The 27,993-nt window shown below is 40.9% G+C and overlaps 3 protein-coding genes across 4 annotated transcripts; 1 reads left to right on the forward strand and 2 right to left on the reverse strand.

Moving 5' to 3' along the window:
- Positions 1-1,292: 1,292 nt before the first annotated feature.
- slc41a2a (solute carrier family 41 member 2a) lies at positions 1,293-12,172 on the reverse strand. The gene is made up of 12 exons (XM_028408754.1): positions 12,072-12,172; positions 11,508-11,630; positions 10,452-10,837; positions 10,111-10,218; positions 9,480-9,551; positions 9,200-9,344; positions 8,394-8,540; positions 8,038-8,185; positions 2,524-2,603; positions 1,770-1,901; positions 1,551-1,699; positions 1,293-1,475 (listed from the first exon to the last, which is right to left on the reverse strand). Exons 3-12 carry the CDS (start codon positions 10,788-10,790, stop codon positions 1,293-1,295), a joined length of 1,503 nt encoding a protein of 500 aa, XP_028264555.1. The 5' UTR covers positions 10,791-10,837; positions 11,508-11,630; positions 12,072-12,172.
- Positions 11,780-21,345, forward strand: washc4 (WASH complex subunit 4). Its single transcript, XM_028407512.1, has 33 exons — positions 11,780-11,921; positions 12,804-12,943; positions 13,044-13,097; positions 13,178-13,243; positions 13,509-13,554; positions 13,648-13,715; positions 13,786-13,868; positions 14,013-14,055; positions 14,592-14,695; positions 14,767-14,887; positions 14,996-15,119; positions 15,195-15,322; positions 15,431-15,591; positions 15,675-15,801; positions 15,921-16,046; positions 16,126-16,233; positions 16,320-16,466; positions 16,564-16,643; positions 16,819-16,924; positions 17,041-17,157; positions 17,255-17,423; positions 17,523-17,677; positions 17,940-18,014; positions 18,091-18,195; positions 18,290-18,424; positions 18,560-18,668; positions 18,748-18,814; positions 18,974-19,060; positions 19,309-19,456; positions 19,535-19,631; positions 19,717-19,913; positions 20,013-20,109; positions 20,466-21,345. The coding sequence occupies exons 1-33, from the start codon at positions 11,861-11,863 to the stop codon at positions 20,528-20,530; spliced, it is 3,516 nt and encodes a 1,171-aa protein (XP_028263313.1). The 5' UTR covers positions 11,780-11,860; the 3' UTR covers positions 20,531-21,345.
- A 1,206-nt stretch (positions 21,346-22,551) lies between these two features.
- Positions 22,552-27,945, reverse strand: cnot2 (CCR4-NOT transcription complex, subunit 2). 2 transcript variants are annotated; one of them, XM_028407514.1, is made up of 15 exons: positions 27,869-27,945; positions 26,797-26,925; positions 26,623-26,695; positions 26,379-26,526; positions 26,069-26,251; positions 25,896-25,975; positions 25,299-25,424; positions 24,960-25,084; positions 24,712-24,829; positions 24,229-24,385; positions 23,909-23,970; positions 23,756-23,805; positions 23,559-23,659; positions 23,184-23,328; positions 22,552-23,097 (listed from the first exon to the last, which is right to left on the reverse strand). In XM_028407514.1, the coding sequence occupies exons 2-15, from the start codon at positions 26,911-26,913 to the stop codon at positions 23,011-23,013; spliced, it is 1,572 nt and encodes a 523-aa protein (XP_028263315.1). In that variant the 5' UTR covers positions 26,914-26,925; positions 27,869-27,945; the 3' UTR covers positions 22,552-23,010. The 2 variants fall into 2 exon arrangements, with proteins under 2 accessions (XP_028263315.1, XP_028263316.1); XM_028407515.1 differs by lacking the exon at positions 27,869-27,945 and adding an exon at positions 27,586-27,859.
- Positions 27,946-27,993: the final 48 nt, after the last annotated feature.

The following is a 27,993-nucleotide window of genomic DNA, read 5'->3' on the forward strand; positions in this document are numbered from 1 at the left end:
AAGTGATCGCCAATGTAAATCTTATTGTCAGTTAGATGGTGGTCTGAGGAATGTTCATTCATTCGTGGAGTATCAGAGTTGACAGTTTATTGAGTTTTCTCACACCAAGATCGTCTCTTTAGAGGAAGCTAAAATGCAGCTATGGCCATATTGCTACACCCTCAGCAAACACTTTGAAGATGTGAGGTAATGGACCACTGCTGCATCTCTTCTTGACACCCACTTGAGCAGGGAAACAGATCCAGCAGGCTGATAAAACAAGCTCTGTGATCCACTTCACTGGAGGTAATGGTGGGTAACTGGTCATTGAAGTTATTTATTGACCATAACAAAATTTACAAATTGTAAAGCTCTGCCACACCATGTTTTCTTAGCTATTAGGTGTGAATGAAGAGAGGTAATGCTTATTAGTCTGAGTAGTGTACCCTGTACATGTGCAGGTATGCAGTATTTGTGGGTCTTTTTTTCTCTTCAGCTCATGTGAAAGGCAACAAACAGGCCATCTCTGGAAAAGTGTAAAAGCATTCTCTAAGTGCTTTATCAAGCCTACCAGAAAACACAAGCCTTTACGTGGTAGTAACATTAGTTTGTACCTGTCAGGTCAGTCAGAATAATTCTGAGATAACCCGGGAGTTGGCTCAGACAGCTCGGTTGTCTTAAGGACTGCTGCAAGGAATCTTTTCTGCCACATGGCATTGGACTCTATAATACCTCATCTGTCAATGCCATGGTTCTGGTTCAGATATCTTCTAAACTCAATGGTGTCTTTTGATGTTTTTCTTTGGTAAATGAGTAAACATTTACACTAAACAAAAATATTTTTATTCATCTGTTCTCCTGAAACTCTAGAAATCCAGTTGCCTTGAATGAAAATGACCTGGGTGACTAAGAATCTTCATCGACGGAAACAGGGTTGTATCAGATCACTTTCAAGAAGACAAATTGTAAAACACACAACTTGCCTTAATAGAGGAACAAAAAGTGGAGGGTGATGATGGACAAGTTTACATAGTGAAAAACAAAACTGCCATCAGAGCTCACACAGTTGTATGAAGCTGCTGATAATAATTCAATATTTGAATGTATTTAAATTAAAACAAAGTGACCAAGGCAGCTTATATCTGCAACCATCAGTGATTACTCTGTGAATATTGTTCAAGGTATAGATATAGAAAGGCACCACCTGCTGCACATTTCAGTCAGGAGACAAAAAAACACATTATAAACGTGCCACTGTCAGCTGGACACTTATGAAGTTGAAACAATTTCAATGTATGTTCTGTTGGAGATTTTTAAACAGGTCTTATGCCAGAGTCACCAATGTACCACAGTATGAGAAAAGCAAGAGAGAGAAGGGCAGTCCCTAGAAGGTCTCCAAGGGCTGTGAGGTAGGGTATTGAGTAACTGTCAGGGTCTTTATTCCTCCTCCACAGGCAGTGCACCATGCAGTCAGTAATACTGAGGAGGCAGAAGACCTGAGATATTCAAAAACATATTACAGTTACTGCAGGCCACACCAGTCATGGTATATCACTGCATGGTTGACTCACCTGAATCAGAGAAGCAGATAAGAAGAACACAGTGAAGAGGGGACTGGGCACAGTATGGCCTCCTTTCAAAAGGTGAATAGTATACAGGAAGATCAGCTGACCAGGAATGACCATGAGAAGCAGAACCTGGGCAGATCGATGGTTTGCTCCTGCTTTGACAAAACACAGAACATCAGTTTGTAGCCCCCTAATGTTTACAGTTTAAATAGTTGATCTTACCTGAACCAAAGAAACTGCGAAAAGGGTTGCAGCAGCCATTGTGACCCTCTGGAAGATTTCCAGGTGAGTAATACATATGCAGATTGGTTGAAATGCGGCTTGACTGTATGGACACAAGGTTCCCTCCAACTCCTGTTAAATACAAAAAAGGCAGAAGACATGTGTCTTCAATGAATTGAGGAGGATTGCCATGAGTTCTAATAAAAATATCAGTAAACAAAGAGATAATAGGTGCTGCTGCATAAATGGTGTGGTTATTTGGTTCAGTTAGGTCCTGCAATGCTGCAAAAATAGGCAGGCTGAAGTGAGATTTGGAGCCAGTCATAGTCTTTTCCATCTTAATGAAGACTTATGGTATCCTGTAGTGGAAAATATTGAATCACTCATCTCTGTATCCATTGCTGTCCATGTGTAACCCTGTTTAGGCTGATGAGCTGATGTGTACATGACAGGGAGGAAGAAGTGGCTACATAAAAGGACACCATGTAGCCAAAATATCTGGTACATTGTTGCGTGATGAAAGTTGAAGGTTTGCTAGCAGAGCCTCAAGATAAGAGTGCAAGGTTAAATTCCTCTTCTTTGACGCACACAAAGGTTTGAAAAGAAAAAAAAATGCTTCCTGCTCAGCGGAGAACCACAGAGAAATGTCAAACCTGTTCGATGTACTTCTGCATGTAATACAACATATCTTTTCAGTTATCATTTCAGAATCTTTATTTGCCACTAATATCCTCATGTAAAAAGGAGAACTCACCATTTATAACAGGAGCATAAATTATGATTCCTGCCAAGTTTGGATCTAACACAGTCATGTCCAGAATAAGTCCTCCAATACTGAAAGAAAGACATTGGAAAAACACAATGTTATTTTCATACTAGACAGATACAGTTAAAATAAGATCACATAATAACAGATATTGCACAGATGAGTGGTTTGTAGATGTATATAGTGCATCAAGAACTAAATAAATAAATAAATATTGTGCTTTACACAGCAAGAAGCTCCCTGTGCCTGCATGGGTTTTCTCCGGGTCTAAATTGCCCATAGGTGTGAGTGTAAGTGAGAATGGTTGTTTGTCTGTGTATGTTGTACCCTGTCTCTTTGGATAGCTGGGATAGGCTCCAGCTCCCCGTGACCCTGAAGAAGCGGGTTCAGATTATGGATGGATGGACAATGTGGTGTAGGAATATTGCTGTTGGGGGAAAAATGGTTCCCCCTAGTTCGGGCTGCAAACAGACTCGGAGACAGAGACAGGTTTACTTGGCCAAGGAGAAGTGCCTCACCGGAGTGCCGACAGTTCTGGCTTTTCCGGGGTTGCTTCCTTTATTTATACACAGTGTGAATATCATATGGGTGTAGACATCTGTAAGCATTCGTTTCCTGAGATAAGTATAGCAGAAAAAACGAAATTGCCAAATAGGGTAATAGATCATAAATGGGGAAGCATACATGGGGAGGGTCAGTACATTTATACTGAATCTAACATAGTTTTCTTCTAACAATTGCACATGATCAGGAAGGAAATTTATTTTTTATTGCAACTCTCGGCGCTCCGAGAAGATAATGTCACTGTTCTCTGACTGCTGGTTCAGCATTTCTCGCACCTTGTTTTTGAAACATCCTCTGGGCATAACTTGATAGTGTCCGAAAACTATTGCGTGATATTGTGATTGTAATTTCAGAGTGGCGTGACCAATGTAAAGTAGAAAAAGGCTTTTGATGTGCAGAATCCACACAGGTCAAACAATACTGTCTGCCATACCTATTGTTCAGTCTATTATCATGCTATGTACGTGTCTACCTCTCATAACTCGTTATTATCTCTCTTTCAGGTAAACAGATATTTGGGCAAACAAGTGAAATCCCAAATTGAAGCAACATCTTCCTCCTCCTCCGCTTTAAACATGTTCACCTAAACTCCTGTTCTGATCTGCCATTGTTCAGCAGCAAACAAGCCAATAGCACTGACCATATGAGGGTCATGGAGCGACTGGTGCTGTCACACCTCAGACCCCTGGTGAGCCCATTCCAAGACCCACTGCAGTTTGCATATCAGTACCTACATACATGCCGCAGAGGGCTTACTCCTCCCTGGACAGACTAAACACAACTGTGTAGGTCATGTTCTCTTCTGTCCTCAACACCATCCAATCGAGACAGTTGAGGGCTAAGTTGGAGAAGATCCAGGTGGATGCTCCCTTCTCGTGGACTGAAGCCTAACTGACAGGTCGACCACAGTTTGTGAGACTGCAGAGCTGTGTGTCTGACACCCTGACAAGCAACACTGAAGCTCCCCAAGAAGCCAGTCTGTGTTAGTGGGAAAGATGTGGAAATAGTCTCATCTTACATGTTTCTGAGTGTCCAACTGGACAATAAACTGGACAATCATGGACAATTCCACGCACCCTCTTCACAACACTGTGGACAAACTAAGAAGCAGCTTCAGCAACAGACTCCTGCTGCCCCGCTGCTCTAAGGAACGGTACAGGAAGTCATTCCTGCCGTCCGCCATCAGACTCTATAACTCATCTGTGCTCACAAACTTAAACTAAAGCATCATCTCAGGTGCACTTCAGCCTTCTAAGTTACATTAACTGTGTATTTATGTCCATTTGTCTGAAGAGATTTTCCTGTGTATATTGTAGTTATTGTTCTTCGATATATGTTGCTACTACAACTTAATTTCCCTACGGGGATTAATAAAGTAAATCTTAATCCTAATTTTCAACAATGTAATAGAGATTCTATTGAATGTGTATTCTAACCTATGATTCCTTGAGGTAATGTAACATAACAGGTAACAATTATGGCTGCTCATGTTGAGAATGATATTTTTAGCTTATGTGGGAGGATTTAACAGAAGCAGAGGTTGGAAGCTGCACAGAAGATGGAAACTTCTAGTAAGTGTCTTTAAGTTGAACTGAGTTGACCTGGTTGGAAGAACACCATAAAAGCATTTATGGCACTATGTTTGTTGACACTGAGCAGAGAGACCAGATGCTTTGTTTTAAGTGACTTAGGTATGTGCAATTGACCATAGGTGTGTGTGAATGTGTAAGTTGAGATGTATATTCAGGAGAGGGCTGTTTACAAGTATTTGGCAGGAAACCAAAATAGCAACCTCACCCCATAATGTGCAGCTGGCAACGCCTATTAATGATTGTGTTCTATAACTTGTTGAATAAGTTTGTGTATGAGTCATGTGACCAGCGTGAGAGGGGACTGCCCCTGAACGCTATAAAGAGTGTGTGATATTTCCTGATGCGCTGTGGCGAAGAACATCTGCTCATCTCCAGATATATCTGTATCACTATTCCTGCTTATGCATCTTATCCTGACCCTTGTTTGGATATGTTATACACACATTACAATGATTTCTATTTAATGCAAACTAATTATAACTACACATAAACACTGTCGTGACCTTCCCCGGTCACCCCGGATTGTCAGACTCCGTCTTCTGTATTCAGAACATTGAGTGAAAGACAATACCCTGGGTTTGTAGTTTTGCCTTTGCAAAGGGAGAACACTCAGTGAACACAGGCCTCTCAGTCTGCTTCACTCCCCTCCATAAGTGTTCTGCCCCTCCCTGGGCACAGGCTCGTTTTATTGAAAAGTGGAGGTACATTTGCATACTAGATAAACAGTTTTACCATATTGGGAAATGTTGCCCTTTTATTCCCACCTACTAATTATAATAATTGGTCTAACATATTTATGACTGTGAAACACTCTGCATCCTTCCTATGTTGGATGATTTATCTTATGTCCGATGCCTCCATAACTCTCTGTAAGGGTGTATGTGTGTGTGTGTGTGTAGAGAGTGAAAACCTCCCTTTTTCTCTGAGTGTAAGCATATATAATCGAGTACATATGTGCTCTATATCATGTCAGTGCGTAGGTAACCTTATATAATTCCACAACACACAATATTAACATGTTAATGTATTAACATTAACATATTAACATGTATCAACACATTCCAGAGGTCAAACACTACTGTACAGGCAGACCTATTGTTTAGTCCATTATTATGCTTATGCCCTTACAGGTCTACCTCTCTGAACAGTATCGCACCTTGTACTCATTCGCCATTCAGAAAACAGATGTTTGGGCAAACGAGCAAAAACCTGAAAAAGGATGATCTACACATATCACTTGTTACAGCAAAAAATATTTCTTAAGAATAAGAAATATTTTTTTTTTATCTGTTTAAACATTTGAAAGTGATTTAATACTGATTTTTCATTTCAAGCAGACTTTGAGGGGATCCACTCCCCCCAGTCTGATGTACTTATTTAAAACACACATTCTATTTTGTGTGTTTTCCATTATAATAAATCTGCTTACAGATTTTACGCAAGCTGTAGAGGAGTTGCAAGAGCTCAGACAGTTTTGCTGAAGTTCAGCCGTGTGTTTTACATCTCTCTGCTCCTGCTATGTGATGCCCTGCAGCTGTTTGTCCAGCTGTCTTTTTTAAATCAGTTGTGGGATGCAGGAGCATTCAGCACTGTGTTTAGGTGTACCACGGCCCATGGCTAATTGTCTCTGGCCGCCGTTGAAAAAAAAAACTTCGGGCCAAAAGAGACCTAGTAAAAAAAGCAAACCATGTACTGCAGCGCAACTTGGTGCTGATGCAGTATTATGTAGTAGGCAAGCCGGTTCTGTGGGTGACAAGCTTTTTCATACAACCCCCAACAAGGTCTGTTCACCCTCCTCCCCTCAGGCCGAAGGTACAGGAGTGCGAAGTGCAGGACCACCAGACCCAGGAACTCTTTCTTCCCCTCTGACATCAGACTTCTCAACAGCTGACAGGAGTCTGTAACAATGGACTGTACCCCGCACATACACACTGACTGTTTACATACTGACATGTTTACATACTGACTGTTTACATGCTGACATGTTTACATGCAGTAACAGTAACTGCAATACTGTTTATCTATTTATTTCTTTATGCACCTTAGTATCCAGTCCAATAACTGCTCATGTACAATTGTTTACCTCCTGTTTTTGCACTATGATTCATTCTCTGCTCAATTTGCACAACAGCTAATGTAGCACACATGCACATTTATGCACATTTCTATGTATTTAGCTTCATTTACTTCCATAGTTTATATTTTGTGTACTTATTTGCATCTTTTTGCTCTTCAAATTGCTCTTTTGCAAATTATTCTATTTTGACTTCTTAAACCTTTATGGCATTCAGTGTGAGCAGCAAAGTAAGAATTTAATTGTACTGGGAAACCAGTTACTTTACTGTGCACATGACAATAAATGCTTTGAATCTTGAATCTTTGAATCTAAATCTCTTTACAAAGTTGTCCTCCGTCAGCACATCTAATACGAATACTCTCTCTGGCTAGCATCATAGTGGTACAAGGGTGAGTGAACCTGTGTCGATGCATCCGAACTGGAGGAAAGACCAAAAGAACAGAAGAAAGCCATCAGGTCTGGTGACAGGGATGAGATGAGAAGAATGCTAAGAGACTCTCAACAAAAGCTGGAGAATAAACTCCAGCTGAGCAACATGAGGTATGGATAGGCATAAAGTAGTTAGGCTACAACATCAAAGCAGCCTGAAGAAAGCCAACTGGACCCCCTGCTGGCCCTCCCCCCACTGGACCAGTCTTCACACCCTCATGTCACCCTCATCACACTTTCAGTGTTTCCACCCCAAGCCCCCACTGTGTAATCTGATCACAACCCTCCTACTACAACCCCCTACTGCAGACTACTTTCTGAGGAATCTCAGATCCTTCAGTGGGTGAGGCAAGATGCTGGAGATCTCCTACCAGTCTGTGGTTGTGAGTGCCACTGTGCATCCACTGTGCATCCATCCATCCATCCATCCATCTATCCATCCATCCATCCATCCATCCATCCATCTATCATCTGAACCTGCTTTGTCCTGCAGCGCAGGGTCACAGGGGGCTGGAGCCTATGCCAGCTATGTCTGGGTGAGAGGCGGGGTACACCCTGGACAGGTGAATGTATTACCCATATATTAATTTACGCCATTGTCATCCTACCTAAATTCAAGGTGTTCAACTTTTTGATTAGGATACGCCCACTAAACAATAGAACAACAGATCTGTCAAAATTTGACAAGACATGTATAGATCTTCTCTCTTTTGCCAGTGTGTGGAGGCCATTGCCCAAACTTTAAATCTAACTAAATAGTACACATAAAGGTGCAAAATATCAAGTGATCTAAATATGTAAAGCTGTAGGCAGATCCAGCTACAAGTCCAAGGGCAGTACCTGCTGATGACCATTGCTGTAATGATTGGTTCCCAGCCTGTGCGAAGCAACAGTTGACTGGCTGGATGTTTGGAGGAGACGGCCATCCAGACAGGGATCAGGCATAAATATAACAGATCCACCAGGTACAACACATAGGGGTAAAGGTCTGTCAGAAGAAATAAAAAGGATCTATACTTTTATTTTCTGGTAGCACTGTCTAAAACAGCACCAAACGTTATGACTGAAAATGTTAGGAATGGTGCCCTCTGATGACTGAAAGTGGAAGATGCATGGCCTCTGGTTCAGATCGGATGTACTGTTTCAGTATGTGTCATGTAATTATTAAACCAAACAGAGGTGATTGTCACTCTCACCTATGAAGGAGTAGAACCACTGACTGAAGCTGGCCAACAATGCCAAAGTGATGAGATCTCCAAAGCTGGCTGCCATGGGTGTGGCCACATTGTCAGGATTTATCCCCATCCGCTTTGAACCAAGGATCACGCCCACTGTAAGAATACCTGAGGAAAGCAAAACATCCTTATGAATGAACTGTTTGAGAACTTTATTTTATAACTTTAAAATCACTTCAATTTCCATCCTGAATGAAAGGGATCAGAGAATACACAAGATTTTTAGCTTAATGAGAGTAATATGGAGGCAAAGGAAAAAGTAAGGCATGAATCAGATGTCCCGCTACATGCAGCCTATAATTCCCAGCTACCCCTCATGCCTCTGTGGCCCTGAATTATAAATAATAATTCTTTTATTCGATTTAAATTGTGATTTAAAGACAGTCAAAGAAGGGGCACAACTACCATGATGAACATATCTACATGTAAATGATGGAGTCCCTGCAGGGCATATTACTTTTCTAGGACAATTTTGATCATTTCAACATGACTTAGTTAAAAACGTTAAAAAAGTTAAAATATTTAGGAAAAGTGCATTATTTTTACTCTCTTTGTTTGGTCAAATGCAAACAAACATGCTGGAGACAGCAGGCTCCACAGAATCTATAGTGCAGAAATTAGTGAATGGATTTCACATCAATGCAGAGGCCAGGATGCCAACCTGCAGTGTTATCAACACAAAAACAGACTGGCAGCATTGTGTTTTCACCTATTTGAGCCTTTTACACTCTAATAAAGAAGTTTAAAGAAAAGACACAGTGTTTCACCTTGCAGCAGTGAAGCCACAAAGGCCGTGGACACACTGGTTGAACACAGGAGCACCATGTGATTTAAGGGCATCTTTCCCTCTCCTATCCAGCCCAGCACAGTCGCCATCAGGGAGGCTAATAAGCTGAGCACTGTAGCTTGTAACTGTGAAATGAAGGTAGCAGTAATAATATTCACAGTGATTGCAATGCACTTGCATTCCAGGTCAACAGGTGTTATTGGAGGATTATACCTAAACAATTAGTGCCAGTGTCTGTTACTCAAGTGAAGACAATGTACCTGTTTGAGCGCCAGATTCCCAACAATCATCATCCATTTTTCCTGTGCAGATTCCATTTTTCCTGCATTCACCTGAAACCATATAAAGTAATAAAAATAAACTAAAGAAGACAAGCACATGACTGAAATATTTAATCAATAGGCCTCTTTAACTTCACCTTTACTCAGTGTAATGGAATAAGCATTTGGTGAGGGCATCAGAATGGGACACTCAAAATATACTACATTCCTCATTGTAATAATCATGAGGGAACACATTTCTCACAGTTGTTATATTTCTTTTGTTCACTGTTATTATTATAACATTGGATGATCCTGTATATTTTCCAGGATGATGTAATGTCTGATGTGATCTCTTCAGCCTTGCAGGTTGTTGTAATGTAACATCATCTGCTGCCACAGTGGTCTTTACACATCAGTGAGGACTTTCACACCATTGATGTAAGAAGGCAAAAGTAATGCTACTTTCTCTGGTGTGTTATGTTTCTTGGAATACAGTGTGTCACTGATACTTTGGAATGTCAAGGTCAAGGTATTGCCTTCCTCACGAGATGTCAAAGTCAGTTTACTGTGTGTTTTTAATTAAGTGTTGTTTGTGTGTCTCTGTGTGCGTTTAGATGCACGTGCTCACTGCAGTCGAGAGTCTTGAGGCCAGAGTCATTTCCAGGTTCCCCTTCATGCCTAACACAGCAGGGACTAGGATGAAGATCTCTGTGATTTCCTGGAAGACCTCCCAGTTCTGTCATAAACACACATACACAGGAAGAAAAACAGAAGCCCTAACACTCACAACACATTGTATCAGCAGCATGACACACTACATCATATCCATGTCAACATTTTCCACTTAACTCCTTTTTCACTGAGGTTCTTTAATTTGCTCACTGAGGCATTTTTTCCCTTATTGTCATATTCTAACTTTAAAGACAGTTTAAAAGACGTGCAGATCATCTGCTTCCCCTGTCTCCTCACCTGAACCACGTCCAGCAGCATCCCTGCACAAACTGTGCCCAGCCCAGCCAGCAGAAATGGCACCAGGATCTGCAGCAAAATGGAGCGGACGGACTCGGCGGGCGCACCTGAGACGTCTGCATGCTTTGCTCTCAGAGATCTGGTGAGGCTAGACTCACCATAGAGTTTACAAGGGAGCAGATAGTCTGTTTCAGTGCACTCCTGGCGATCATCATGGAGACCTACATTAACAGATGATTCTCTATTTCCGTTTGAGACTGAATGTTGTGGACCTTGGTACAGATGGGATGAGTTTGTGTGTGTTCCCACTGAGCCATTTTGGAGCTCAGGAACAACCATGATAAAAAGTTGGGTTTGGAAGGATGTTAATCCTCCTGCTGTGACTCCTAAAAAGAAAATGAGGAGGACCTCCATCAATGTTCTGTTTTTTGTATGTTGTGTCACATTGAAAAGCTTAGCCTATCCCATGTAAAGACATCTAGAGTGCAGCTTTAGAAAGCGTGGCTGTTGCTGCTTCAGAATCATCTGATGGCACGGATTGCCTGCATTATCATTCTTCATGCTTGTTTCCCCTCAGCAACACAGGATGCGTTGTTTTACAGAGACAATGCACTTTATGTGAAATTCCTAAGAGATGAGCATGTAGTAAACAGTGTAGGTCATCAAGTCTCAGGGGCAGCATTTTACAAAACGTGTATTCACAAGCTGACAGTCAAAAAAATGAGTTTAGTGTACTTATATTTTCTTTACTTTTTTCTTAATTGTGTATATTATATAATACAACCGTTAAAAACTCAAACTTGATTGTGATTCTGATTCTGATTTAAAATGAGTGTAGGCCTACATGAAACAACTTCCAGTTTCTGTAGTTCAGTACAAAAATGTTTCAAGACCAATAACAAACTGATAAAGACAAAAATTAGAACTAATCAAAGTCTGATTCTTGTGGTTTGTCTTAATCACAATTAATCACAGTTTTCGGTCTTAAACATCTAGGTTTAAATATTTAAACAATGATCTTTATCTGTGATAAGTAAGATGGAAAAAGGACCTTACCTCTTTGTTACACCATCGGAGGAGAAAGGGCATCTATTCTGACACACTGCTGCTGACTGTGACACTTCCTCGTGGCCTCTGTCTTCTGAATGGTGTTGTCAGTCTGCACTGAGGCTTTCCTTACTGCACCATGCGCGTGCACACACACACATACACACAGAGAAAGAGAGAGAGAGAGAAAGAGAGGGAGGAAATTATTAATCTATTGATCTATCCTGATTGTCAACTCCTCTGGACTCCATTTCCCATGAGCACTAGCGGCCAGTCACAGAATCATAAGATCCATCATGGGATCGGGCAGCCCTGCTTTTTAACAGCACTGTGGGGCGTTTTGTTGCGTATATTCAGGCAGTATGGCGGTAGAAACGATCGCACCCGACTGGGAGTTTGACCGTTTTGACGATGGTTCTCAAAGTAAGTGTTCCCTTTTCTCCTGACATGCAGAGAAAGACAGCGCTAAAGTTCACTCATTAGCATCCAGTGCTAGCATACGCTGCTAGCACGGTATACTGCCACAGTGTTCACTGCAAGAAAACACTCTTTAATCTTTCTGTAAACACTTACTAAGTATCCGGTGTAATATACAGTTAAAGTGGACGCCCAGCATGTCTATACCAGCTACACTGCCCAGTGTACCTTTAGAAATAGCTATAGCTAAGTTAGCAAACATGTATCATCGCAGTTTGTCACGTACAGCTGATCGGTCTGTCTGTGACAGCGACAGCAATAAACAGAGCTCCTACATTCATATATTTTTGTTAAACAGGACCCCAACAAAGCCTAACGTGGGGATTTGGTTGCTTGCATTAGTTTGTGTATTTTGTGCATGTTTGTGTTGTTGCTTCCTCTTTCAGTCACAAAATACTTATTTACACGTAGCCGGTTATTAGCAAACTGTCAAGAGCAACTAAGCCATGGACCATAACCATGAAATCATTTGTTAAAGGAGCTCAGTAACCTCCATGTAAACCTTTTTAGTTTTTGTACATCAGGGTCAAATGAATACTTTCAGGCACATTTCCTTTCTTTCTCTTCAAAACTCTGTGTGCAGACTGGGGCCTGTTAATCCCTGCTGCACTATTATGAATATCTCATGTAAAATTTGGGATTTCTTTATATTTATGGTTTATTACATCTACACAATTCAGCATTTGGTGGCTTTATTTGGTAAAGGTGATGTTCAGTGCTTTTGTCTTTAAATTTTGTATAAAAATGGTGCATAGTAGATGCAAAAGCACTTGTTTAGAGTGTAAATATACTGTAAAATGTCACTGAGTCAGTCCTTTTACATGACAGAAATACACACAGAGGTTCAAATGAAGAACTACAGCAAGTTTCTGGAGGAGTACACTTCTCAGCTGAAGGGTATTGAAGAGGCTCTGGATGACTCGATTGGAGATGTGTGGGATTTCACTCTGGACCCCATCGCTCTGAAGGTTAAACACCTGTCGCTGTCCATCAAGCTGAGAATGCTTATGTCAATTTTACACTTAAACTTGTGCAGCATCCTTTCTAATACCCTCTGTTCTCTTACAGCTTCTTCCTTACGAGCAGTCATCCATATTAGAGTTAATAAAGACAGACAACAAGGTAAATCAGGACAAACTGAATATGTGCTTTTATAATTCTTCTTTTAATATTCTGGGTAATGACCACCAACTTGTGTGCAGGTTCTGAACAAAGTCATCACAGTTTATGCTGCTCTCTGTAGTGAGGTTAAAAAGCTCAAGTATGAGGTAAGCTTTAAACCATGTGTTATTATGTGGTTATTTTTCATTCCTCCTATCCTCCTAGTGTATTGAAAACAAGCTAAATGTTACAAAAGCAATGTGTGCAAGACCTCACAGACCCTTTTCAGTACTCTTCTTTTGGTTTATCTTGGTGTGTCACTATCACCCAATAATGTTTGTATCAGCGTGACACTGCCAGTGTCAGATGCTGATGTCCTTTTGTTTTGTTTAAAGAAAGACTCATCTGCTCTGGATTTATCTTTATCTGCAGGCAGAAACCAAGTTCTACAATGGCCTGTTATACTATGGAGAGGGAGGTAAGCTGTCAGCTATTACTGTTTATGTTCATTCCACTGTCTCCTAATCATCTAATGAAAAATAAAACATATATATGTGGATTTGTGTTGCAGTGTCTGACACCAGTGTTGTTGAAGGGGAGTCCCAGATTCAGATGGGTAGATTTATTTCATTCCTGCAGGTGCGTAGTTATTAATTTTAAACATTTATTAAAGTCTAGGAAACATCAGTAATTTCTCTTTCTGTCATAGGAACTGTCCTGCTTTGTATCAAGATGTTATGAAGTGGTGGTCAGCATCGTTCATCAGCTGGCTGCTCTCTACAACAGCAACAAGTAAGATCAAGTTACAGAACAAAAGTGACACAGTCAGTACTGCTCTCGTGGAAAGGACAGGCTGTGCACTTTATGCAGACAAAACACTGTTCGCTGGGATGTTTTATGATTCCTGGAACAAAAGCATCTTTCTTCTTGCTTCAGGGGTGCAACAAAGATCATTGAGTCATCAGGTGTCCATTTTCAGGTGGGTTATATAATTTAACAAGGGATTTTTGTTTATCAGATATTACTATATCAAATATATGTGTGTGTATGTGTGTATACGTGACATGTTTATGTATATGGAATGTTTTCTGTAGATGTCATCAATTGAATCGGACAAAAAGTCAAGAGCCAGGAGTCAGCCTTCAGTGGGAATTTATTAAGATCAATTGTTGACACGTATCAGCCAGCAATTTCAGATAAAAACCCCCAAACCTAAAACTGAAGATCTTTTATAGCCAAGCCTGCCTGTGTGTGTGTATGCGTGTGGGTGTGGGTGTAGGTTTGTGTCCAGATTTGGCAACTAATTCTGGCATTGTGTGTGCTTCCACATCTGGTTCCTATCAACTGCCTTGTTTTTAGGCACGCAGACAGGTCAGAGGAGGACAAGCCGAGTCATTCTGACCTAGCTCTTCAACTCTTGAACTCTTGAGCATTTCCTTAGTTCTGGGAAGTACCAAGAAAAAGTATTCTGAGAACCAAATCTAACAATAACATGAACATTTCTCTTCCACATAGATAGTGTATGAACACCTGGGAGAGTTGTTAGTTGTACTGCTCACGCTCGATGAGATTATGGAAAACCATGGCACGCTTAAAGACCACTGGAAAATGTATAAAAGGTACACACACACTAATTTATGTTCTTCTATTTTGTCTAAATCTTGTTAATAACTGCAGTATTTTGTTGTAGGTTATTGAAGTCTGTACACCACAACCCTGGAAAGTTTTCAATTCCTGAAGAGAAACTGAAACCATTTGAGAAGCTTCTGCTCACGCTGGAGGGGCAGCTGTTGGATGGCATGATACTGCAGGTGAATTCCTCTCATATCTCTGTCATTTTTTTGAAGTTGAGATGATGAAACTTAGTAAATTGAACAGAAATCTAGGCTGAACAGTGCTAACTTTGTGATGTTTGGTAGGCCTGTGTGGAGCAGAGATTTGATGATCCAGGGGAAGGGGTAGCTGTTGCCAAAAACAGTGCCTTCGCAGAGGAGTTCACCTTCAACATTCGAACCATATTCACAAATATTGAGTCTAAAATTGGTCAGTTTCTCCTCTCAGCAGACTTTTTTCATTCTTTCTTTCGAGCCTCGAACTGATTTATTTATTTTTTTTCAGGTGAACCTTCAGAAATCGACCAGAGAGATAAATATGCTGCCGTCTGTTGTCTCTTTGTGCTGCACTTTCACATCTTCAGGAGCGTTGACAAAAAGCTCTACAAGGCGCTGCTGGATGTTTGTAAAAAGGTGACTTTGTGTTCTTAGCCCTTATTCATACTTGTTCTACGACAGCGTTCATTTTGTCTTAATCTTGCAACATTGTGCTCATGTGTTTGCATCCACACCTTGAAACAGGTTCCAGCTGTCACTTTGACTGCAAATATCATCTGGTTTCCTGACACTTTCCTCACTGCGAAGGTTCCTGCTGCAGCTAAAATGATCGACAAGAAGAGTTTACAAGCCATCAAAGCACAGAGAGACGCCTACCTGCAGCAGAAAGCGCCGACATTAACAAAGTTTGTAGCACTAAAAATTTGACACATTCGTTCGCATCTGATTCTTAGATTGAGAATCTGATAATTTCTACCTTTGTACTCAGGGATGTTCAGTCCTACTACGTTTTTGTAACTTCCTGGATGATGAAGATGGAGTCCATCTTGTCAAAGGAAAATAAGAGTGACAAACTAGCAGAAGATCTTAACAGCAGGTGTAATGTGTTTGTGCAGGTAACAGCTGCCAGTAAGGCAAAAGCAGAACATGCCACAGAATACAAAATATTTTAAGTTGTTTTTTTTCATTTATCTAAAAGTATTTCCTGTTTGACTGTTTTCTGTGTCCCTCACAGGGCATCCTGTACGCATACAGCATCAGCACAATCATCAAGACCACTATGAACATGTACATGTCAATGCAGCGGCCCATGACTAAAACCTCTGTCAAAGCACTCTGTCGCCTGGTTGAGTTGCTCAAGGTGTGTGTGTGTTTCTCCATATTTCTACAGTGCATTTACTACCCATTTCAGTAATGTAAATATCTGTGATTCCCCTCAGGCTGTGGAGCACACATTTCACAGGAGGTCCATGGTTGTAGCTGACTCCGTTTCTCACATCACTCAGCAGCTGCAGTCACAGGCCCTCAACGCCATTGGCATGGCTAAGGTGACACATGTTATCTACATTTAAGGTTTTGACAAAATGTTGGAACACAGTCTCTGTTTTATATAACACTATAAATTTCCTGATAGAAAAGGGCGATCTCTGACAAGAAGTACAGCGAGCAGCGGCTGGATGTGCTGTCATCTTTGGTGCTGGCAGAAAATGCTCTGAGTGGGCCGAGCACAAAGGAGCGACGTCTCGTTGTGTCTCTGGCTCTGTGTGTTGGCACTCAGCTGGTATGTTGTGAGAAGTCAGTGAATAATGTTTTAGACAGATCTCTGTTTCCTCTGTGTTTCTTTTGATGTTTGTTTTTTTTTTGCAACTTTCTTCCAGAAAACCTTCAAAGATGAGGAGCTGCTTCCACTGCAGCTTGTACTGAAGAAGCTGGATCTAATAAGTGAGCTGAGTGAAAGGTGGGATGTTTTTCTCCTGTCACACTTTCTTCTGTCTGTTTTTGCTTGATTTCCCAGTAGTCAGGGAACTGATTAGCCAGGTAGTAACGGTGTGGTGTGGGATTTCTTTGATGTATACTTTAACCTACTTTTAGATTCTTCTTGCATACTTAGTCTGTTTTTCTTTGTCCCTCAGGGTCAGGCTGCAGTGCGACTGTAGTTTTCTTTACTGGCATCGAGCTGTGTTTCCCATCTACCTAGATGATGTCTATGAAAATGCTGTGGATGCGGCACGAATACATGTAAACTGACAAGCTCCTATTTTCCTAATTTCTATGAACAATTCCTTATTTTATTTGTTACCTCTTCTTTTCCTGATAATGCTTACCTGCATGGTGCTGGGGATTGGCCGGGGCAGTACATGTTCAGTGCACTAAGGGACAGCGTGCCATCCATGCTATATGCCAAACACATGGAGTCATGTGATCAGCTGCTGGAGAGCTATGACAAGGAGATCATGGGTGTGTTCAACGAGGTGAGAACATATGAAAAATAAGACAGCACAGAGGAGAAAGAAACTGCATATACAACATTTTCACTTTCCTTCCTTCCTTCCCCACCAAACCACGCAGCACCTGCTCGACAAGCTGTGCAAGGAAATTGAAAAGGATCTGCGTCTCTCTGTTCACACCCACCTGAAGCTTGATGACAGGAACCCTTTTAAAGTTGGCATGAAGGATCTGGCTCACTTCTTCTCCCTCAAACCTATTCGATTCTTTAACCGCTTCATTCATATCAAAGGTGCAGAAAAACATACACATAAATATTATTTCCAGGTCTATTCTTGTACATCTTTTCATTGTGAGGAGAATATCCAAAATAACTTTAATGTCTTTGCAGCATATGTGACCCACTACCTGGACAAAACTTTCTACAACCTGACCACTGTTGCTCTGCATGACTGGGCCACCTACAGTGAGATGAGAAACCTTGCTACACAGCGCTATGGACTCACAATGACGGAGGCGCATCTGCCGAGCCAGACCTTGGAGCAGGTCTGGATGTTTGGCATCTCACATATTAAACGGACAATACAACACACATTACTACAGCTTTAGTTAAGGTTTTGCACTCTTTGTAGGAACTGCTACATCACTACATTGTGTGTTTGCAAAGCTAGCTGGTTGAACAAAGCAGACACAGGAGCTCAGGCAGACTGGTTTCCAAGATCTTTACTTAAGCACACGTGTGCTTAAGTAAAGATCTTGGAAACCATTTATAATTAAGGATGAACTGTCTTCTGTGTTTTTCTATCAGGGTTTGGATGTATTGGAGATCATGAGGAACATTCACGTTTTTGTCTCACGCTACCTTTACAACCTCAACAACCAGGTAAGACTCCATACACACCATGTCACTCGGTGTTTTGTTTTTGGCAGTTTGTACTGAACTCATTGCTCTTCAACAGATTTTCATAGAGAAGGCCAGTAACAACAAGCACTTAAACACCATCAATATCCGTCACATTGCCAACTCAATCCGGACACACGGCACAGGCATTATGAACACCACTGTAAGTGTCCAGGAAAGAAATCTGTGAGTTTTTAGTGGGTCCTGTCCTCTCAAATGTGTCTCATTGTTGCTTGTCTCCTCTTTTCTTTGACCAGGTCAATTTTACGTACCAGTTCCTGCGGAAAAAGTTTTACATCTTCAGTCAGTTTATGTATGATGAACACATCAAATCAAGACTTATCAAGGACATACGATTCTTCAGAGAAACAAAGGATCAGTCTGATCAAAAGGTAACTTGATTGATTAAAGTGAATTTTGTTCATATGACACAAGCTGTCAGTAAATACTGGAGCTTTTGTAGACTGTAGATTTCTTGTACAGCTGCCTGTCTACCTTTAGATGTTTACAGTATCTTGTTGTTGTAGTACCCATTTGAGAGGGCAGAGAAGTTCAACCGTGGTATCAGGAAACTGGGCATCACTCCTGATGGACAGAGCTACTTGGACCAGTTCAGACAGCTCATCAGCCAGATCGGTAAGAATTTTTTTATTGGGTGTATATTCAACTACTAATGCTGGCAAGGACATTGTGAATTTATGCTGTTATATTGCAGGTAATGCCATGGGCTATGTGCGTATGATCCGATCTGGAGGTCTCCATTGTTGCAGCAGTGCGATCAGGTACATTTGTGCTCAATTTGATTGCAGTTTGTGCCAAAATATCCCCTTAATGGACTGTAGAATGATATGATGGTTTTGCCATATTCGTGTATTTCCGAGGTTAAATTTGACATGAAAATATCTCATCAGTAGGATTTTGTTTTTTTGTGTCATTTCCAGATTTGTCCCAGACCTGGAGGACATTGTCAACTTTGAGGAGCTGGTGAAGGAGGAGGGGCTGTCAGAGGATACTCAGAGAGCTGCTAGGTAACTGAAGTTTATAACACCCTGTCTCTACAGGTGTGACCTGCATGTGTTTGTCAAGCAGGCACTTATTGCACTGAATTGTATGGATGGTTAAATTTTTGATCGTGCAAACCAACATGTGTGCACCAATGTGTGTTTAAGTGTATTTCTGTGATTTTACCTGCAGGGGGTGCTACTGCTAAACAAATAAAAGCGGAAGCTTTACCTGATTTTTGCACACTCCTTCCTTAACATTGTGTCTTTCCCAGCGTCCTGGATTCAGTGTTGGGAGATTTGACCAGCAACTCTGCTGAAGGGACAGAGTACTTCAAGATGCTGGTGGCAGTATTTGCACCCGAGTTTCGCAGTGCAAAGAATATGCACCTGAGGAACTTCTACATGATTGTACCCCCACTGGTCAGTGCTAAAAGCCTTTTGTATTTTTTTCCCCCCAGTTTTTCCTTTTCACTTTCAATAATGAATTCTCTTGTGTAGACTGTGAATTTTGTGGAGCACTCCATCAGCTGCAAAGAGAAACTCAACAAAAAGAATAAAACTGGTGCTGCATTCACAGACGATGGCTTTGCAATGGGTGAGTGGGCTAAAGTGATACATCATGCGCAACTTAAAAAGCAGCCTCACTATTGACATTCTTTTTCTTTTCTTTTCTCTTTGAGGTGTGGCATACATTCTGAAGCTGCTGGACCAGTATCTGGAGTTTGATTCTCTGCACTGGTTCCAAGCTGTTAGAGATAAGTACAAGAAAGAGATGAATGCAGTGGTGAAGGAGCAGAATGTGCAGTCTACCAATCAGGATGAAAAGCTGCTGCAAACTATGAATCTCACGCAAAAGAGGCTAGACATCTACCTCCAGGTACGGTGGATCTCTTGAGTCTGTCCACTTGCAGGTCATTTCTGGGCTAGTTGTGGTTGTTGTGAGAGATGTTGGTGAACTCTTGTCCTTTCATTGCAGGAGTTCGAGCTTCTTTACTTCTCTTTAAGCAGCGCCCGGATCTTCTTCAGAGCTGACAAGACTGCAGCTGAGGAAACTCAGGAGAAGAAAGATAAAGGTTAGAGTGTGCTGCCTTGATTAATGGAGTCTTTTAATTATGCAAAACCATTAGCTCAGCCACACTGATGTGCAAGGTTTTGTAGATGATTTTTCATATGTAGGAAGAAGGATTGTATCCTGATTAACAAATCATGAAGTCCGTAGCCCCTTTCAGACTCTCTGTTCCATTAATCTGAACGTTAGCCTAATAGCTTTTGTGTAAATTTGCTATGGTCGGATATAGTCGTAAAGTTTACAATTTTATTTTTAAAATGGCCCACATTTGAGCGGCACGCAGTCCCATTAACAGATTTGCAACCAGGAGATTTTGGGTATTTAGGGTCACATATTAACATTGTAATTTTTTTTTTGCAGAAGAAGCAGACAAATCTGGAGGTTCTTCAGATGGCTCCACCCCCACTGAATCCACCTCAAAGTAACCCTTAGTGAGCAGAAGATTGTGACTCAGAGGGTTGCAGAGTGAAAGGTAGCATGCACCTGAACAGAAGAGCTTGAGCAGCAGACTGCACTGGTGTGTGTGTGTGTATAAATGAAAGACAAAAGACTGAAAACTGCATAGAACAAAAGATGGATCATGTTTCTGAGACTTTTTCTGTCCAGCAGAAACAGCCACTTTTCCACTTTGAGAAAGAATGTGGACTTTAAGTGCTAGAACAGGAAGTGTCTTTTTTGTTTCAGTTCCACAGGAACATCTGTGTAACATCCTTAACTGGCTTTGTAGCTTTTATTTGTAACTACAATTTAAAAAGAGTAGCTGGTGTTGAAAAAAAATAATTGTAAGGAGTAACTCCTTTGGATTTGATACAGGGATTCTCAGACTGCATTGTTTTTCTACAGTAGAAGCCTGTATGATCATCCTCTGCTGACCAGAGATGACTTTAGTCAAATCAGACTAATCTTTGTTTTAATTGACCTCCTTCGCTCCGGTTCGTTCCTGCTCATGTACTGATTGTGATTGAATGTCCACAGCATTTAAATGGAAGCTCTGTAATGAAGTTTTCTTATGTTTGTGTGCCATATTTTTTATCATCGCTTTTATACATTGTACTAATTAATTGGTGTAATGTGCCTTTATAAACTGTGGATACTTGTTTTGAGTAACCTAATTTGGAGATAATATGATAATGCATGTGATGCAGTACTGATTATTTTTCTGCTGTGTTGGAGCTCTGTCATTACAGTTTACTGTATTTATCAACATGTGGTACATTCCATAAATTAACTTTTGAGACAACTTCAGTTATTCTTTTGTGGACTAATGAAATTTGCACTTTGATGACAGAGTTTAGGTTGAAAGCTGTAAAGGTTTAGGAGACTGAACCTTCAAACATTTTTTTCCTCTGGCCTGTTGTGCTATGTATCCATCTAGATCATGGAGGGAAGGCAGACAGTCTTCAAAACACTGCAGCTTAAGTTAAAACAAAGCACACTGCACACCACATCAACATTTTCCTTCAGAATTTTGGGGGTTAACTGTCCTTTTAGGACACAAAAGATTTTAAAGCACAGGTTACATGTTTGCTATGGATGATTCCAGGTGTAAACAGTCAATTTGTGGCTGCAGGCTGCAGATGTGTACATTATAAATAAACCTCTAGGAAACGTGAGTTGAAGTTTTATAATAAACAACACACACAGCAGTTCAGGAAAGCCTTTTCTGCTTTAATACAAAGAAAAGCTTTTAACTTCAGAAAATACAAGATTGGTCTGAATTTTTTTTTTCTTCCTCCAATTTTCAGTTTTCCATTTGCTATGAAATGCTGCTGCTCACAGCTGTTCAAACAGCTTGAATTCAAACACATCCCTTCTTTTGTTTTGGACTTGAAACTCAAATGCTGATCATAATATTTATTTCCTTGTTTTATTTGGCTGAGAATCAGGCCTTTCCTTTAATATTTTATTTTTGTATTATTTTAATGTAAGTGCCCAGTGTCATGTGACACCCTGTCCAGCAGATCCAGAAAATTCCTGTTACGCCCACATATTGCATCCATGCTCACCTCATAAAAACGAGGCACAAGGCAGGGCAAAGTTTTTTCCAAAATAGATGTCATATATATAGCAATTATATATACACATTCGTACATACATTTACTAATTTATGTGATGCAAAGAAAAAAATGTACACATTTCTTACAAAATCGTAACAAAGACTGCAAAGTGTTTTCTTTGCTCTAAAGAAAGGTTGAGTAGTTGTCTAGCCTCTGTGGGGATTTCTCCACATGTGTAGAAACCAGAGTAGCCTCCAGGATTTGTGTCATCACAGAGAGATGTGCAGAGGAAAAACAGGCAGAAAAGTTTGGTGGTGCAAATACAGAGGTTGGAACATGAAAAAATTAGAGATGGAAAGTGATGCATGTGGAAAAGTTGCATGAATTCCCTGACTGAAACAAATGAAATGGAAAAAATATCAGGGAGTGTTCACATAAAAAAGCACAAACAAATTTTGTGTTCTTTTATTACTAAATATAGTGCAACAATAAACATTGCAATTCTTTCACTTGTGTCTGAGGATGTTTTTGCTTTGCTTTCCCCCCTTCTTAACGCTTGCTGTAACTGCAAGGTGTAACCTTTGTTCTGTCACTGTCCCTGCGCCACAAGGTCAATCCTCCTTTCTGGGAGAAAACAAGCTTCAGATTTAGAGACGTAAACATAACACAGACCCTGCTCAAAATGAGAGGGGGAAAAAATCAGGAGGAACATAAAGAATAAAAACAGAACAAGTGTTGGTGTTTTGGGCAGCATGTAAATTTGGAAAGGCAGGGCAATTTTAATGGTGGCGTTGACCCCCGCAGTCAAATAGCCAAATCCTTGAGGAATAAAAACCTAGCTGTGTGAACCACAGTTCCTCCTGGACAACAGTGTTGAGTGCAGGAACAGCTGCGGATTTGGTTGGGCCTCAGAAGGCCTGCTGAGCTGGGTTGTAGTTGAATGTTGTTGGCACGTGTGGCCTCTCTTCCAGCTTGTCATACTCCAGATGAAATTCCTAAGAAATGCAAACAGTCTTAACGGAAGGATTCACATCCAAAACAAATGCCTGTAAAACACATCACAGGTAACGATGACTCTTACCTTGGCTACTTTCCTCCAGTTAACACAATCAAAAAAGTAGTAGGTACCCCTCTCGTAGGTGTTGGTCTTCAGTGTAGGCTCCATGCCAGGCGCCCTAGTAATCCAAACCCGCTCCTCTTTGTGGTACCTCCAGTCCCGGTTAAAGCTGGAGAGCAATATGACGAATGAGAGAAAACCTCAATGGAGAAACTTAGAAACCACATAGAAAAGGTTCCTGCAGACAATTTGTCAAACAAACAAAGCTCAGCTGTGACTTTGGCTGAATTTCTGCATCAATAGAACCTTTGCAGCTCTGGAATCAGTTCAATATCTGTCTACCTTATTTAACTGATGCTTGAAGTCACCCCTCTGTAGGTCAACTCTCTAAATACTCACAGTTCTACTGCTGCCAGTAGCTGTAGCAGATCTCCACCATTCATGTAGTACAGGTAGAACAACAGGTCTTCGCCATATCGAGCCAGTTTTATTGCAGCCAGCTAGACACAACATAAGAAGAATTAGTTTTAAAAATAAGGGGAATTAGTTTTATAACACCTGAATCCTGGAAACACTACCCAGGATCTCATAATTACCTTGTCCCTTATGTGGATATTGGTTAAATACTCCGATGGAACATGGAAGTCTGCAAATGCAGATACAAGTTTTTATTTATTTGCACTACAACAGGTGTCCTAGAAGCTATTCTGATCCACCTCTAAATAATATTTTACATTAGTAGGTCTCACCGATGTCTTGAGGTCGACAAGGTGCTGAAGCCCAAGGAGAGGCAAACTTGGGGTACAGGTTTCTGTCAAAGAGAACATTTGAACCATACGCATTTTAGATAAAACTAAAAGTAACAAAAGTAATTGGAGTAAATTATTGGACATAGTCAAATCTGTCTGTACTTAAAACTTAAGTTTATATTTAAGGAATTAATTAATGTAAATTATTTCATTACTAATTTATCAATTCTAATTTGTTGTTTATGGCCAAGCCTAATTTGGCATTTACCTGCAGGCTACTGAAACCCTACAAGTAACCGTATTCAGGGTGTCTGTCTTACTCTGGTGAATTCAGATTGAGTCCCAAGGTTGTGAGGTCACTTCCTAGTGCCAGATGGACCATCCCCGGGTCAGTCTCTGCCGCTCGAATGAATGTTAGCAGACCGATCATGCCGAATTGGTCTGTCACCATTCCTGTGGGAATGTTCGTCACCCGACCTGCAACAGAAGGACAATCTGGAGTTCAACACACTGCAGAAACTGAGATGTACAGAACATATTTACTGTCAAACATCACCTTATTTCTAAAGCTCACTTTGTGTACACCAATTACTCCTTTCCAATGAGTGTCACAGACAAGCTAATGGAAAGATGGCGCATGATCTGTATTACACTGAAATTATTCTTTTGGTTTTCTTACTGCAATCTGTCAGATTATTTTCTAAATGCACGGCAGAGAAGCCAACTGCCTCATTCAAGCTGTACGATTTAAAGGGGGATGTCTCAGTAGAAATGGAGGAATATCATTAGCTGTGAGGTCTCACCATCAGGCAACACCTGGATCCCTTTCTTCTGGTTGTTGTTCTGTGCTGAGGCTGTCTTGTCTCCAGGGAACTTGGGCCCATCTGCATTGGATGTGCTCTTGCCTGTGGAGTTCAAGTTCTAAGAGGAAAACAAAAAAAACCCCACAAACTTAAAAAAACAGAAAAAATATTTTTTTAATCTGACACAAATAAAATCAAATGACATCCTGCCTGCGTGTGCTCCCTAACCATCAATGGCTTAAACTTACTGTTTTGCTGTCTTCATTGTTCAACGTGGGGTCCTTGTAGTTGGGGCCTGGCAGTGCGGGAAAGTCCTCGTTATGGATGGAGAAATCTTGTGTCTGTTCAGTTGATGGCTTGGTCACCATGCCAACTTGATTAAGAACATAATGAGATAAAGAAAAAGCATATGGGGGTTGTTATTATAAGCCAATAGTAAGTATAGTATAGTATAGTCATTAGATATGCACTGAAACAAATCCTTAGCTACCCCGAAGATGAAAGCCATTTGTTGTACCAGGGGAATATCCTGCCTGTAGATTACTATGTGTAGAAATGAGACATTTCTCTCCAGCCTAATGGCCTACCATAAGGAGCCCGTCCAGCCAGTGGATTGAGCACCGGTGTTGGATTTCCAGTCCCTTCTCGTCGACTCCTGTCTGCTAATGCAGGAAAGTCTGACAGATCCAGTCCTGTTACATTTTCACTTCCATCTGCATCAAGAGGACAGTTGCCATGTAAATACATACATCTGTTTATGTAAATAGTGAATAGTAAATAAAACCTGATTGCACATTAATGCCTTAGTTATTCTTTGTGCTTCAGTAATCAAAGGTAATTTTACACAAATGTGTTTCCTTCTTACATTTTTTAAGAGTGAGATCAGTTCCAACTATTATTACTACATCGAAGGTTTGTTGTGTTTTTTTTGATGAGGACACTGAAATTCAACTTGTGCATAAGTCAGTTACAGAATATCCATCCATCCATCTTTTGTCCTGCAGTGCAGGGGGACGGGGGGCTGGAGCCTATCCCAGCTAGCTACGGGTGAGAGGCGGGGCACACCCTGAACAGGTCAGTTACAGAATATACCACAAAAAAAATCTATATTGCAGAATGCTTAAAAACTATACATACGTATATAAAACCATATGTAGAATACTGTAATGATTAAATACACTAACCCGTGCCATTGAAAATGTTGCTTGATAATGAGTTGTTCATCCCGAACGCCTGATTGCGGTTCATGCCGAATCCTGACATGCTGCAGGTGCAGAAGAAAACCAAGAAAAGCACATCTTTAAATTAAAATAAGGCACACTGGTGAAATAGTCAAGTCATTATAAATCTGTGTTACCTGTTAATGGTAAAGGGCTGACGTGCTGGCTGTTGTTTGGGCATACAAATGATACTGGGTGAGCTGCGGTTAGGGCTTCCCAGCCCCGAGCTGCCCATACTATTGGTCCTGCCGCTCATCCCAATGCCTTGGCCAACCTGAGAGTGGTTCAGCATGTTCCTTGAACTTATCGGTAATGCCCCTCTGTTTAAAGAAAAAAAAACACAGGCAAACTTTTCAAAGTCATTAACTATCAACTGCCATTTTCCACAGTACACGTGTGTCCTTTGTAACTGTGTGTGAAGCCTCACTAAAAAGAAATCACACAAACCTGCTTGGTGATGGAGGGGTATGAAGGGACATGGTAGGGACCCCTGTTGAAGGGGTGATATGACTTGGTAGCTGCGTGCCTTGTGTTAAATTTCTGTTTAACTGCGGCGTACTGTTCCCCATGCCCCTTACCGAGAAACCGAGTGCACCTGTGGAAAGACACAGAATAAACACATGGAGAAAACTACTAGTGCCAGATAACTATGAGAGGATTCTTCTGCTAATGCAAATGAGAAAACACTCACTTTGTGGACCGTACAAGCTCGCACCAAGCTGTGAAAGCTGACCTGATGACGATGGTGAGGGGGAGGACAGCATCTACAGGATGATTGGAGAGAGTAAGACAACTGGAAAAAAACATCTGGCATACCAGCCCAAAAAATAGCAATGAAGTCTGCAGATATGGGTACAAAACTCACATCTTTGTCCGTTCGATGTGGGAACATCGACGGTTGGTTGTAATACATGCTTTCATCAGTGAAGTCGTTATCGACTACCTCAACGAAATCTGGAAATTTCTTCCTAGCACCAAACATGCCTTTCGTCACCTGAAGAAAGAGAGCAAGTGCTATTAAAGAGGAGTGAGGAAAAGTAAACAGAACTTTTATTGTGACCTACATATTGAATTTTAATACTTCTTTTTCCTTTGACACTACTGTTGGATTTTAACAGTTATTGTCATTACACTGGCTGCTCTACAGTGTATTTACTTTCTCTGTAAGAGCACATGAGACACTACATAACCCTACTTCAGTTTCCACAGTGACTGCATCTTCACATTAAACAACTTAATGCAATTGTATCATTTATTCGTCTTTAAACGCCAACACGACATATCCTGATCTTGTTAAAATGAAGTTCTTGACAAACTTAAGTTTGCGCATATGGGATAGAGATGTTGAACTATCATCACAAAATACACAGATTCATAATATCTAAAGTGTGTACTAAACAATACAATGGACAGCAGAATTGATCGATATGTTTACAGTGTTAAACGGGCTATAAGCAAATCTTTAACTTTATAAAAAAAGTTGCCTCACATTCTTTAGAGAATTACCAGCATCAATGCTAATAAAGCTAGTTAGCCAACACTAAGTAGCTAACGTTAGCAGGCTATGTGATTGATGGGCTAGGTGTCTCTAAGCTAGCTTAGCTAGCTTAACGCCAGTTACGGACTATCCTGATGAGTAAACATGACATTTTACCTCTTAAACGCTGTAATTTAGCTAGAAAGAGGCAGTCACTATCGGACAGCAATATGGTCCCTCTCTGTCTCCATATATCCTCAATCAGCTGTCGGTTTTCTCGGCTCAGTTTACGCTCCGTTTGCAGGCAGCAGCAGCAGCAACACAGGCAGCTATCCGCTGGTGCTAAAGGCTAACGACCCGCTTCATATCGACACGGAAGATAATGAGGCTAACAGCACAAGTTCACCGGATTACATCAAACCTTTCTGATATGACGAAAAAACAACTAAAATACTCTCACCGCATTAATTTCCTTCACTTCGTTAGATCCAAGATGGCTGTGTGTATTCTCAATCGAAAGAGGTATAGCCTTTACCCTCTGACCTTACAACCTGCTGACCACTTCCGTACACAAAACTCAAAATC

The sequence above is a fragment of the Parambassis ranga genome, chromosome 6 (assembly GCF_900634625.1).
Source record: "Parambassis ranga chromosome 6, fParRan2.1, whole genome shotgun sequence".
NCBI lineage: Eukaryota > Metazoa > Chordata > Actinopteri > Ambassidae > Parambassis > Parambassis ranga.